At 46.1% G+C, this 15,868-nt stretch overlaps 1 protein-coding gene across 8 annotated transcripts in view; it reads left to right on the top strand.

Annotated features, from left to right (window-relative positions):
* CACNA1C (calcium voltage-gated channel subunit alpha1 C) overlaps window positions 1-15,868 on the top strand; it is a 510,817-nt gene that overhangs the window by 121,721 nt on the left and 373,228 nt on the right. For all 8 annotated transcript variants that reach the window (XM_063929336.1, XM_063929333.1, XM_063929332.1 and 5 more), the window contains exon 2: window positions 12,763-13,078. In XM_063929336.1, the coding sequence (XP_063785406.1) occupies window positions 12,763-13,078 (316 nt within the window). The remainder of the gene's footprint in view (window positions 1-12,762; window positions 13,079-15,868) is intronic.

Here is a 15,868-nt window from a genome sequence, read left to right as displayed (position 1 = left end):
CAGAGTATACATGTGTAATACGGACAGAGAATACATATATTATATACTGAGCAGAGTATCCGTGTGTTATACGGACAGAGAGTACATGTATTATATACTGAGCAGAGTATACATGTGTAATACGGACAGAGAATACATATATTATATACTGAGCAGAGTATCCGTGTGTTATACGGACAGAGAGTACATGTATTATATACTGAGCAGAGTATACGTGTGTTACATGGACAGAGAATACATGTATTATATAGTGAGCAGAGTATATGTGTTATACAGACAGAGAATACATGTATTATATACTGAGCAGAGTATACGTGTGTTATACGGACAGAGAGTACATATATTATATACTGAGCAGAGTATACGTGTGTTCTACGGACAGAGAGTACATGTATTATATACTGTGCAGAGTATACGTGTGTTCTACGGAAAGAGAATACATGTATTATATACTGGGCAGAGTATACGTGTATTATACGGAAAGAGAATACATGTATTATATACTGAGCAGAGTATACGTGTTTTATACGAACAGAGAATACATGGATTAAATACTGAGCAGAGTATACGTGTGTTATACGGACAGAGACTATATGTATTATATACTGAGCAGAGTATACGTGTGTTATATGTACAGAGAATACATGTATTATATACTGAGTAGAGTATACGTGTGTTATATACTGAGCAGAGTATACGTGTTATATGGACAGAGAATACGTGTATTATATACTGAGCAGAGTATACGTGTTATACAGACAGAGAATACATGTATTATATACTGAGCAGTGTATACGTGTGTTATATACTGAGCAGAGTATACGTGTTATATGGATAGAGAATACGTGTATTATATACTGAGCAGAGTATATGTGTGTTATACGGACAGAGAATACGTGTATTATATACTGAGCAGAGTATATGTGTGTTATACGGACAGAGAATACGTGTATTATATACTGAGCAGAGTATACATGTGTTATACGGACAGAGAATACGTGTATTATATACTGAGCAGAGTATACGTGTGTTATATGGACAGAGAATACATGTATTATATAGTGAGCATATGTGTGTTATACAGGAGTTATTGCTATGATAAGGTGTCACACTGTGACCTGGGTGTACTTGTTTGTATGAAACGTCTACTTGTATTGTCAGCTCCTATCATTATGTTCCTGTAAACATGTTTGTACATCACGTCCATAATTACAGCTGCCGTTTCATCATCTCTGGTACAGAACAACACCAGGAATTACTGTCCAACATGCAGTGAGTGTCTCAGACAGACGGTCAGCCAATAACTAGTATCACCGTCCTGTAATCCCAGATTCAGATCATACAGCACATTGTACAGACACAGGACTGTACAATGTATTGAGCGCACCCAGTGTGAGGACTGTCACCCGCAGACACAGGACTGTACAATGTACTGAGCGCACCCAATGTGAGGACTGTCACCCACAGACACAGGACTGTACAATGTACTGAGCGCACCCAGTGTGAGGACTGTCACCCACAGACACAGGACTGTACAATGTACTGAGTGCACCCAATGTGAGGACTGTCACCCACAGACACAGGACTGTACAATGTACTGAGCGCACCCAATGTGAGGACTGTCACCCACAGACACAGGACTGTACAATGTACTGAGCGCACCCAATGTGAGGACTGTCACCCACAGACACAGGACTGTACAATGTACTGAGCGCACCCAATGTGAGGACTGTCACCCACAGACACAGGACTGTACAATGTACTGAGTGCATATAATGTGAGGACTGTCACCCACAGACACAGGACTGTACAATGTACTGAGCGCACCCAATGTGAGGACTGTCACCCACAGACACAGGACTGTACAATGTACTGAGTGCATATAATGTGAGGACTGTCACCCACAGACACAGGACTGTACAATGTACTGAGTGCACCAAATGTGAGGACTGTCACCCACAGACACAGGACTGTACAATGTACTGTGTGCACCCAGTGTGAGGACTGTCACCCACAGACACAGGACTGTACAATGTACTGAGCGCACCCAATGTGAGGACTGTCACCCACAGACACAGGACTGTACAATGTACTGAGCGCACCCAATGTGAGGACTGTCACCCACAGACACAGGACTGTACAATGTACTGAGTGCACCCAATGTGAGGACTGTCACCCACAGACACAGGACTGTACAATGTACTGAGTGCACCCAATGTGAGGACTGTCACCCACAGACACAGGACTGTACAATGTACTGAGCGCACCCAATGTAAGGACTGTCACCCACAGACACAGGACTGTACAATGTACTGAGCGCACCCAATGTAAGGACTGTCACCCACAGACACAGGACTGTACAATGTACTGAGTGCACCCAATGTGAGGACTATCACCCACAGACACAGGACTGTACAATGTACTGAGTGCACCCAATGTGAGGACTGTCACCCAGAGACACAGGACTGTACAATGTACTGAGTGCACCCAGTGTGAGGACTATCACCCACAGACACAGGACTGTACAATGTACTGTGTGCACCAAATGTGAGGACTGTCACCCACAGACACAGGACTGTACAATGTACTGAGTGCACCCAATGTAAGGACTGTCACCCACAGACACAGGACTGTACAATGTACTGAGCGCACCCAATGTGAGGACTGTCACCCACAGACACAGGACTGTACAATGTACTGTGTGCACCCAATGTAAGGACTGTCACCCACAGACACAGGACTGTACAATGTACTGAGCGCACCCAATGTGAGGACTGTCACCCACAGACACAGGACTGTACAATGTACTGTGTGCACCCAATGTGAGGACTGTCACCCACAGACACAGGACTGTACAATGTACTGAGCGCACCCAATGTGAGGACTGTCACCCACAGACACAGGACTGTACAATGTACTGAGTGCACCAAATGTGAGGACTGTCACCCACAGACACAGGACTGTACAATGTACTAAGTGCACCCAATGTGAGGACTGTCACCCACAGACACAGGACTGTACAATGTACTGAGTGCATATAATGTGAGGACTGTCACCCACAGACACAGGACTGTACAATGTACTGAGTGCACCCAGTGTGAGGACTATCACCCACAGACACAGGACTGTACAATGTACTGAGTGCACCCAATGTGAGGATTGTCACCCGCAGACACAGGACTGTACAATGTACTGAGTGTACCCAGTGTGAGGACTATCACCCACAGACACAGGACTGTACAATGTACTGAGTGCATATAATGTGAGGACTGTCACCCACAGACACAGGACTGTACAATGTACTGAGTGCACCCAATGTGAGGACTATCACCCACAGACACAGGACTGTACAATGTACTGAGTGCACCAAATGTGAGGACTGTCACCCACAGACACAGGACTGTACAATGTACTGAGTGTACCCAGTGTGAGGACTATCACCCACAGACACAGGACTGTACAATGTACTGAGTGCACCCAATGTGAGGACTGTCACCCACAGACACAGGACTGTACAATGTACTGAGTGCACCCAATGTGAGGACTGTCACCCACAGACACAGGACTGTACAATGTACTAAGTGCACCCAATGTGAGGACTGTCACCCACAGACACAGGACTGTACAATGTACTGAGTGCACCCAATGTGAGGACTGTCACCCACAGACACAGGACTGTACAATGTACTGAGTGCACCCAATGTGAGGACTGTCACCCACAGACACAGGACTGTACAATGTACTGAGTGCACCCAATGTGAGGACTGTCACCCACAGACACAGGACTGTACAATGTACTGAGTGCACCCAATGTGAGGACTGTCACCCACAGACACAGGACTGTACAATGTACTGAGTGCACCCAATGTGAGGACTGTCACCCACAGACACAGGACTGTACAATGTACTAAGTGCACCCAATGTGAGGACTGTCACCCACAGACACAGGACTGTACAATGTACTGAGTGCACCCAATGTGAGGACTGTCACCCACAGACACAGGACTGTACAATGTACTGAGTGCACCCAATGTGAGGACTGTCACCCACATACACAGGACTGTACAATGTACTGAGTGCACCCAATGTGAGGACTGTCACCCACAGACACAGGACTGTACAATGTACTGAGTGCACCCAATGTGAGGACTGTCACCCACAGACACAGGACTGTACAATGTACTGAGTGCACCCAATGTGAGGACTGTCACCCAGAGACACAGGACTGTACAATGTACTGAGTGCACCCAGTGTGAGGACTATCACCCACAGACACAGGACTGTACAATGTACTGTGTGCACCAAATGTGAGGACTGTCACCCACAGACACAGGACTGTACAATGTACTGAGTGCACCCAATGTAAGGACTGTCACCCACAGACACAGGACTGTACAATGTACTGAGCGCACCCAATGTGAGGACTGTCACCCACAGACACAGGACTGTACAATGTACTGTGTGCACCCAATGTAAGGACTGTCACCCACAGACACAGGACTGTACAATGTACTGAGCGCACCCAATGTGAGGACTGTCACCCACAGACACAGGACTGTACAATGTACTGTGTGCACCCAATGTGAGGACTGTCACCCACAGACACAGGACTGTACAATGTACTGAGCGCACCCAATGTGAGGACTGTCACCCACAGACACAGGACTGTACAATGTACTGAGTGCACCAAATGTGAGGACTGTCACCCACAGACACAGGACTGTACAATGTACTAAGTGCACCCAATGTGAGGACTGTCACCCACAGACACAGGACTGTACAATGTACTGAGTGCATATAATGTGAGGACTGTCACCCACAGACACAGGACTGTACAATGTACTGAGTGCACCCAGTGTGAGGACTATCACCCACAGACACAGGACTGTACAATGTACTGAGTGCACCCAATGTGAGGACTGTCACCCGCAGACACAGGACTGTACAATGTACTGAGTGTACCCAGTGTGAGGACTATCACCCACAGACACAGGACTGTACAATGTACTGAGTGCATATAATGTGAGGACTGTCACCCACAGACACAGGACTGTACAATGTACTGAGTGCACCCAATGTGAGGACTATCACCCACAGACACAGGACTGTACAATGTACTGAGTGCACCAAATGTGAGGACTGTCACCCACAGACACAGGACTGTACAATGTACTGAGTGTACCCAGTGTGAGGACTATCACCCACAGACACAGGACTGTACAATGTACTGAGTGCACCCAATGTGAGGACTGTCACCCACAGACACAGGACTGTACAATGTACTGAGTGCACCCAATGTGAGGACTGTCACCCACAGACACAGGACTGTACAATGTACTGAGTGCACCCAATGTGAGGACTGTCACCCACAGACACAGGACTGTACAATGTACTGAGTGCACCCAATGTGAGGACTGTCACCCACAGACACAGGACTGTACAATGTACTGAGTGCACCCAATGTGAGGACTGTCACCCACATACACAGGACTGTACAATGTACTGAGTGCACCCAATGTGAGGACTGTCACCCACAGACACAGGACTGTACAATGTACTGAGTGCACCCAATGTGAGGACTGTCACCCACAGACACAGGACTGTACAATGTACTGTGTGCACCCAATGTGAGGACTGTCACCCACAGACACAGGACTGTACAATGTACTGAGCGCACCCAATGTGAGGACTGTCACCCACATACACAGGACTGTACAATGTACTGAGTGCACCCAATGTGAGGACTGTCACCCACAGACACAGGACTGTACAATGTACTGAGTGCACCCAATGTGAGGACTGTCACCCACAGACACAGGACTGTACAATGTACTGAGTGCACCCAATGTGAGGACTGTCACCCACAGACACAGGACTGTACAATGTACTGAGTGCACCCAGTGTGAGGACTATCACCCACAGACACAGGACTGTACAATGTACTGAGCGCACCCAATGTGAGGACTGTCACCCACAGACACAGGACTGTACAATGTACTGAGTGCACCAAATGTGAGGACTATCACCCACAGACACAGGACTGTACAATGTACTGAGCGCACCCAGTGTGAGGACTGTCACCCACAGACACAGGACTGTACAATGTACTGAGTGCACCCAATGTGAGGACTGTCACCCACAGACACAGGACTGTACAATGTACAGAATACGCAAGAACTGTGGTCCACCCACACCAGGTTATACAATGTACAGGAGTCCAGGACACATGAGGACTGTAACCTACAGACACTGGGTTATATAATGTATAGGACAAACGAGTACTGTAATCTACAGACACTGGGTTATATAATGTATAGGACAAACGAGTACTGTAATCTACAGACACTGGGTTATATAATGTATAGGACAAACGAGTACTGTAACCTACAGACACTGGGTTATATAATGTATAGGACACACGAGGACTGTAACCTACAGACACTGGGTTATATAATGTATAGGACAAACGAGTACTGTAATCTACAGACACTGGGTTATATAATGTATAGGACAAACGAGTACTGTAACCTACAGACACTGGGTTATATAATGTATAGGACACACGAGGACTGTAACCTACAGACACTGGGTTATATAATGTATAGGACACACGAGGACTGTAACCTACAGACACTGGGTTATATAATGTATAGGACACACGAGGACTGTAACCTACAGACACTGGGTTATGTAATGTATAGGACAAACGAGTACTGTAATCTACAGACACTGGATTATATAATGTATAGGACACACGAGGACTGTAATCTACAGACACTGGGTGATATCATGTATAGGGCACACGAGGACTGTAACCTACAGACACTGGGTGATGTAATGTATAGGACACTGGGTTGTATAATGTATAGGACACACAAGGACTGTAACCTACAGACACTGGGTTATATAATGTATAGGACACACGAGGACTGTAACCTACAGACACTGGGTGATATAATGTATAGGGCACACGAGGACTGTAACCTACAGACACTGGGTTATATAATGTATAGGACACAAGAGGACTGTAACCTACAGACACTGGGTTATATAATGTATAGGTCACACGAGGACTGTAACCTACAGACACTGGGTGATATAATGTATAGGACACACGAGGACTGTAACCTACAGACACTTGGTTATATAATGTATAGGGCACACGAGGACTGTAACCTACAGATACTGGGTTATATATAGGACACACGAGGACTGTAACCTACAGACACTGGGTTATATACTGTATAGGTCACACGAGGACTGTAACCTACAGACACTGGGTGATATAATGTATAGGACAAACGAGGACTGTAACCTACAGACACTGGGTGATATAATGTATAGGGCACACGAGGACTGTAACCTACAGACACTGGGTTATATAATGTATAGGACACAAGAGGACTGTAACCTACAGACACTGGGTTATATAATGTATAGGTCACACGAGGACTGTAATCTACAGACACTGGATTATATAATGTATAGGACAAACAAGGACTGTAACCTACAGACACTGGGTTATATAATGTATAGGGCACACAAGGACTATAACCTACAGACACTGGGTGATATAATGTATAGGACACACGAGGACTGTAACCTACAGACACTGGGTTATATAATGTATAGGGCACACGAGGACTGTAACCTACAGACACTGGGTTATATAATGTATAGGGCACACGAGGACTGTAACCTACAGACACTGGATTATATAATGTATAGGGCACACGAGGACTGTAACCTACAGACACTGGGTGATATAATGTATAGGGCACACGAGGACTGTAACCTACAGACACTGAGTTATATAATGTATAGGGCACACGAGGACTGTAACCTACAGACACTGGGTGATATAATGTATAGGGCACACGAGGACTGTAACCAACAGACACTGGGTTATATAATGTATAGGGCACACAAGGACTGTAATCTACAGGCACTGGGTTATATAATGTATAGGACACACGAGGACTGTAACCTACAGACACTGGGTGATATCATGTATAGGGCACACGAGGACTGTAACCTACAGACACTGGGTGATATAATGTATAGGACACTGGGTAATATAATGTATAGGACACACAAGGACTGTAACCTACAGACACTGGGTTATATAATGTATAGGACACACGAGGACTGTAACCTACAGACACTGGGTGATATAATGTATAGGGCACACGAGGACTGTAACCTACAGACACTGGGTGATATAATGTATAGGGCACACGGGACTGTAACCTACAGACACTGGATTATATATAGGGCAAATGAGGACTGTAACCTACAGACACTGGGTGATATAATGTATAGGGCACACGAGGACTGTAACCTACAGACACTGGGTTATATAATGTATAGGGCACTGGGTTATATAATGTATAGGACACACGAGGACTGTAACCTACAGACACTGGGTGATATAATGTATAGGGCACACGAGGACTGTAACCTACAGACACTGGGTGATATAATGTATAGGGCACACGAGGACTGTAACCTACAGACACTGGGTGATATAATGTATAGGGCACACGAGGACTGTAACCTACAGACACTGGGTTATATAATGTATAGGACACACGAGGACTGTAACCTACAGACACTGGGTGATATAATGTATAGGGCACACGAGGACTGTAACCTACAGACACTGGGTGATATAATGTATAGGGCACACGAGGACTGTAACCTACAGACACTGGGTTATATAATGTATAGGGCACACGAGGACTGTAACCTACAGACACTGGGTGATATAATGTATAGGGCACACGAGGACTGTAACCTACAGACACTGGGTTATATAATGTATAGGACACACGAGGACTGTAACCTACAGACACTGGGTGATATAATGTATAGGGCACACGAGGACTGTAACCTACAGACACTGGGTGATATAATGTATAGGGCACACGAGGACTGTAACCTACAGACACTGGGTTATATAATGTATAGGACACACGAGGACTGTAACCTACAGACACTGGGTGATATAATGTATAGGGCACACGAGGACTGTAACCTACAGACACTGGGTGATATAATGTATAGGGCACACGAGGACTGTAACCTACAGACACTGGGTTATATAATGTATAGGGCACACAAGGACTGTAATCTACAGGCACTGGGTTATATAATGTATAGGGCACACGAGGACTGTAACCTACAGACACTGGGTGATATCATGTATAGGGCACACGAGGACTGTAACCTACAGACACTGGGTGATATAATGTATAGGACACTGGGTTATATAATGTATAGGACACACAAGGACTGTAACCTACAGACACTGGGTTATATAATGTATAGGACACACGAGGACTGTAACCTACAGACACTGGGTGATATAATGTATAGGGCACACGAGGACTGTAACCTACAGACACTTGGTTATATAATGTATAGGGCACACGAGGACTGTAACCTACAGATACTGGGTTATATATAGGACACACGAGGACTGTAACCTACAGACACTGGGTGATATAATGTATAGGGCACACGAGGACTGTAACCTACAGACACTGGGTGATATAATGTATAGGGCACACGAGGACTGTAACCTACAGACACTGGGTGATATAATGTATAGGGCACACGAGGACTGTAATCTACAGACACTGGGTGATATAATGTATAGGGCACACGAGGACTGTAACCTACAGACACTGGTTTATATAATGTATAGGACACACGAGGACTGTAACCTACAGACACTGGGTTATATAATGTATAGGGCACACGAGGACTGTAACCTACAGACACTGGGTTATATAATGTATAGGGCACACGAGGACTGTAATCTACAGACACTGGGTGATATAATGTATAGGGCACACGAGGACTGTAACCTACAGACACTGGTTTATATAATGTATAGGACACACGAGGACTGTAACCTACAGACACTGGGTTATATAATGTATAGGGCACACGAGGACTGTAACCTACAGACACTGGGTTATATAATGTATAGGGCACACGAGGACTGTAACCTACAGACACTGGTTTATATAATGTATAGGACACACGAGGACTGTAACCTACAGACACTGGGTTATATAATGTATAGGGCACACGAGGACTGTAACCTACAGACACTGGTTTATATAATGTATAGGACACACGAGGACTGTAACCTACAGACACTGGGTTATATAATGTATAGGACACACAAGGACTGTAACCTACAGACACTGGGTGATATAATGTATAGGGCACACGAGGACTGTAACCTACAGACACTGGATTATATATAGGGCACACGGGGACTGTAACCTACAGACACTGGATTTTATAATGTATAGGGCACACGAGGACTGTAACCTACAGACACTGGGTGATATAATGTATAGGGCACACGAGGACTGTAACCTACAGACACTGGGTGATATAATGTATAGGGCACACGAGGACTGTAACCTACAGACACTGGGTGATATAATGTATAGGGCACACGAGGACTGTAACCTACAGACACTGGATTATATATAGGGCAAATGAGGACTGTAACCTACAGACACTGGGCGATACAATATACACAGCACACCTCCTGGATCTGTTACAAGTTGTCTGTTATTGTGTAACTATTACTTGTTGTGTATTTGGAGCCGCAGCATTGTATTCTGCAGTAGTAATTAAATAATGGGATCCTGGTGTACTTGGTTTCGGATGTTTCAGCAGTGACGTTGCGGCTCCGGTATCTGTCAGATCACCGCTGTGTCCCCCCTGTGAATGCTGCCAGCATCAGATTCCACAGTCTGCACTCTGTGCACCTAGTAATGATCACCAGAGATCAGTCATATTTACCAGTACTTGTCATTTTCCAGTAAATTTACTGACAGTCAGTGAAGTAGATACAATTGGATATAGAAGCTGCCAGTAATTCCTGTGCCCTGAATCCACTGATTACTTCTCCTTACTCCTCCTCCGTGGCCCGTCTGTGGCCTGCAGGACTCTGGGCCTAGCTTTCCTCTTGTATGTCCTCTGGTCCATAGGCCTTTGTTCCTCCGTCCTCTCCTGGTCTACGTCCTACTCCTTCTTGTGTCCGCTCCCTCTACACACCGTGGTTCCCCGGCGCCGGTCCTCGGCCTTCTTTTCTGCAACCTCCTCCATGGGAACACTTATCAGCTCATTCCACCTCCAGTGCCACCTATACGTCGACAATGCCCAGTTACCCTCCTCTCTCATATACCCATCTTTCTGCCATCTGCTCCTCAGTGTACCATTTCACACTCAGTGGCAGAAATTCAATTATGTCCCACATTAAGTGTCAAGGGCTCTTCAATTATCGCCTGTGGTAAGTCCGCCCGAAGCTATGCAATTATCGCCTGCGGTAAGTCAGCCCGAAGCTATGCAATTATCGCCTGCAGTAAATCAGCCCGAAGCTGTGCAATTATCGCCTGTGGTAAGTCCGCCCGAAGCTATGCAGTTAACGCCTGTGATAAGTCCGGCCGAAGCTATGCAATTACTGCCTGCGGTAAATCCGCCCGAAGCTATGCAATTACTGCCTGCGGTAAATCCGCCCGAAGCTATGCAATTACTGCCTGCGGTAAATCCGCCCGAAGCTATGCAATTACTGCCTGTGGTAAGTCCGCCCGAAGCTATGCAATTACTGCCTGCGGTAAATCCGCCCGAAGCTATGCAATTACTGCCTGCGGTAAATCCGCCCGAAGCTATGCAATTACTGCCTGCGGTAAATCCGCCCGAAGCTATGCAATTACTGCCTGTGGTAAATCCGCCCGAAGCTATGCAATTACTGCCTGTGGTCAGGCTGCAGCTAGCCCCGGATGCACTAGTTGATGTGTATTTCTGTTTGCACCTCAGGAGGGTGCACCATTGGGGGCAATTATAGAATCGCTCCGGGCACTTAACTGGGAAGCTAAAACCCTGTGGTAAATCCCGCAGCTAATTTAATTCCTCCAGGTATGTCCAAAACTGAATGTATCGTCTGTAGCTCCAGGTTCTGCAGACTTACCCCACTCTCCACAGATGTCACTTACCTTGCCTCTGCTCCTCAAGTCCCTGCTTGGGTTTAATCCTCGATTCCTCCCTCTCCTACACTCCCGTCTTCAGGTCCCTTCTCCCAGTCCTTCAGGATCACACTGTCTTTCACCTTAGATATGTGGAACCTTGTAAATAAATGATAATAATCAGCACAGGTTGAGTATCCCATATCCAAATATTCCGAAATACAGACTTTTTTGTGTGAGAGTGAGATAGTGAAACCTTTGTTTTCTGATGGCTCAGTGTACACTAACTTTGTTTAATACTCAAAGTTATTAAAAATATTTTATTAAATGACCTTCAGGCTGTGTGTATAAGGTGTATATGAAACATAAATGTATTCTGTGCTTAGACTTGGGTCCCATCACCATGATATCTCATTATGGTATGCAATTATTCCAAAATACGGAAAAATCCCATATCCAAAATAATTCTGGTCTCAACCTGTATACATTTTGGCAGCGTTATTTAAAATATTCACAAAGGGTCATTTAAAAAGCAAATAAAATGCAGCCAGGCAGCGCCAATCTACCTCTTACTGCTTTACGGCGCTCTGTATCTGTGTTCGCTTTGTTCAGTCTGATTTCCCCAAGTAAGCACATGACTTGGCTGGCCAAGATGTCCAGTGACATGGGGTCTGGGGTTATATGCGTATTATTACCAGCAATGTATCATGTGAAACAGGAGCTCATATTGTATATGGTGTAACCTGTGCATTTTGTGTTTCATTTCTAGGTTCTAACTATACAAATCCTCTTCCAGCGTTGGGTACCATGAACTCTACCACGGGCCTGGCGACGGAGCACATTGCATCTCCGGGTGCCGCTCTCTCATGGCAGGCCGCCATCGACGCTGCTCGGCAGGCCAAATTAATGGGCAGCGCCGCCAACGCCACCATATCCACGGTCAGTTCCACGCAGAGGAAGAGGCAGCAGTACAACAAACAGAAAAAGCAGGGGGCCACATCAGCAACGCGGCCCCCGCGGGCGCTACTCTGTCTCACCCTTAAAAACCCCATCCGTCGAGCCTGTATCAGCATCGTGGAGTGGAAGTATCCTTTTACAGGTCAATGCGGGGCAGTCACGTGGGGCCACAGGGCCACAGGTAGAGCAGAAAGGGTCAACCTATCAGTGTAGAGATCTACAGGACATTTCCCGGGTTCCAAACACCAGTATTAACCCCACATCTGCTCCAGACACCCATCACCAACCGCTCCTGATGCTACTAACAGGACAGGTCAGGCCACGCCCCTGCTCCAAACAGGCCACACCCCTGATTTGTGTACCGTTGCCCTAGATTGTTAGGCCACTCCCCTATATTCGGAAGCTGTCCAAATAGACCAGTTTCATGACCTACCACTGACCCTCTAGCAAGTGCCCGGCTTGGCAGTCCTGGTTGGGTTCCCATTTGTGTGAATAAAAGTGACATCCTATTGTGTCTTTAAAGTGCACCCATTTCCCACACACCCAGGTGGAGGTAGGCACTTCAGTCACATCTGAAGTGCCTCATGCCTCACTGATGTCACTGATTTTTAGTAAATTCATTGGCTATAGAATTCTGAATATTGGTGACAAAATGGCTGCCTCCTAAGAGATCAGGTAGATCCTGGTCATCCACTGTATAATCTAGTCTGCTTCCTAGGGCCCACCAGGCCAGATTACCTTAGCCCTATGTATTTATGTTGCGACTAAGCGAAGTCTCGCCCCAGGTCCCGCTGGATCTTGATGGGGCTCTGAGTGCAGGCTGTGGGTACACTGTAGACATGTGACTTCGTGTCGGCCATTGTGGTGATAAACATCAGAGCTCCTAAAACCATCTGTACTCTATCTGGTCTTGCAATCACGGGGTTAAGTAGAAGTTGTAATTGCAGGTCACGGAGAGCCATAGGGAAGAGGGAAGGGTTTAATCTAGAAGCACAAGGATGGGGACTTAGCAAGAACCATGTGTTTATTCTGGCACACGCGTGCTGACACCATTTGACATGTGAGGGGGATCTTGGCGTGAACCATCTCATCCAGTTCAGAGAGCAGATGTTCTTCGTCAGGGCACAAGAGCCGGGGATTAACTCACTGCAGGCCGAAGGCGGCCGCAGAGGTATAGACCGACCACAGACAATGGAGCCTTCTGCAGGCTTGTGTGGCCTGGCTGGTGGAGACGCTGACCCCCATGTCTCCGAGTAGGATTATCCTCTGGGAACAGTACACAAAGGGGTAAATTTACGAAGATGGGAGTTCTATTTAAGATGTGATGTTGCCCATAGCAACCAATCAGATTCTACTTCTCATTTATCTAGCACCTTCTGGAAGATAATACATGGAATTTGATTGGTTGCTATGGGCAACATCCCATCTTAAATAGAACTCCCATCTTAGTAAATTTACCTCAAAGAGCGGTCATGGTCCAGGATGAAAACTGAGGAAGCAAAATCCTGGAGCCCTTGGGGAGATTTATCAAACTGTCCAACGAGGACAAGGGGAGGAGTTGCTCAGAGTACCCAATCAGATTCTATCTCTCATTTATCTAGTACAGAGTATAACATGGTAGATAGAATCTGTTTAGTTGCTATGGGCAACACCTGCACATTCCCATTAAAAGGTTTGAAAAATCTCCTCCCAAGTGTGAGGCTGTAGAGAAACAGAGTTAGCATAGGTGAAAGCTTCTCACCTCGATATTTCGGCAGTCTCTCTGGATGAGAAGACCCCACATGTAACCATTAGACTTCCGAGGACAGACCCTAATATGGTTTAGGGATTATCCCACTTAAAACCCGTCGCTTTGAAGTATGCCTGTCGTCTACATGCAGCAGTGGCAGCCGGAGAAATATTTTTGACCCACAGGTCTATATACTGTATTTTGCAGTTATGATGTATATAATTGTTGGTTGGATACACTCTCTAGCAGATTGTATGTAGCTGGTACCTTACTGAGCAGATTATTGATTTTAGGGAGTTTAATACTTGAGGCAGAGCCGTAACTAGGGGGGGGGGGGGTATTTGAGAGGGCGCCAATGAGTTACAGAGGAGCAATTTTTTTTGGTGTTTTTTTACCGGCAGTGCTGTGCTCAGCAGACAGCTCCCAGGGCAATGTATCTGACCCACCTGTCTGCGCGCAGCTGGCTCCGACGCTGTGCGAGTGAGCTCCAGTACCTGGGATCGCGCAAAATTACTGGCTTGCCCCGGGTGACGAAAATCCTAGTTTCGGCCCTGCTTGAGGCCTTACGTACATGGAGGACTACATGCTCCCACCTCTGCGGTCCAGGAACCTGACCTATAAGGTACTAGTTGGATATGCTCTGCTGAAGATTGCACCCAGTCAGTGGTTAGATACAGCCATCGTTTTATATTCATACAGTTCACTCCGTGGGGCTATTTTCCACGTTTATTATGTGTTGTATAAAAACCGATCTACATTGTCATGGAAATACTAGATGTAGGATAGTGTCGCACGTCAGCATTTGTACCAGTGGAAATGGAACATGAAAACATTTATTGCTCATACCTGGAAAACGTGACACGCTTTATTCTTGCCCTCCAGCTTACACTTATGTATGTTTTATCTGTGTGCAGAGAGGTTCCCAAACTCCGCTATTGCATTCCAGGTTTTAAGGGTATCCGTGCTTCAGAACAGGTGCCTCAATTAGTACCTCAGTCAATATCATTTAGCCATCTGGATTCAAGGATGGATATCCTTAAAACCTGGACTGTAATGAAGTTCGGGAAACCCTACCCTAAGGCCATTACTGCCTGAAGCCACCTGTCCCAGACATGAGGGTGTAGGCAGTAATTATTACTATGTTCTGATGCCTGGGATCTACGTCTAGTCAGATTTAGGCCCAGATTTA

Source organism: Pseudophryne corroboree, chromosome 6 (genome assembly GCF_028390025.1).
Source record: "Pseudophryne corroboree isolate aPseCor3 chromosome 6, aPseCor3.hap2, whole genome shotgun sequence".
Classification (NCBI taxonomy): domain Eukaryota; kingdom Metazoa; phylum Chordata; class Amphibia; order Anura; family Myobatrachidae; genus Pseudophryne; species Pseudophryne corroboree.
Note: the sequence above shows the minus strand (reverse complement) of the source record. Positions and strands in the feature narration are given on the sequence as shown.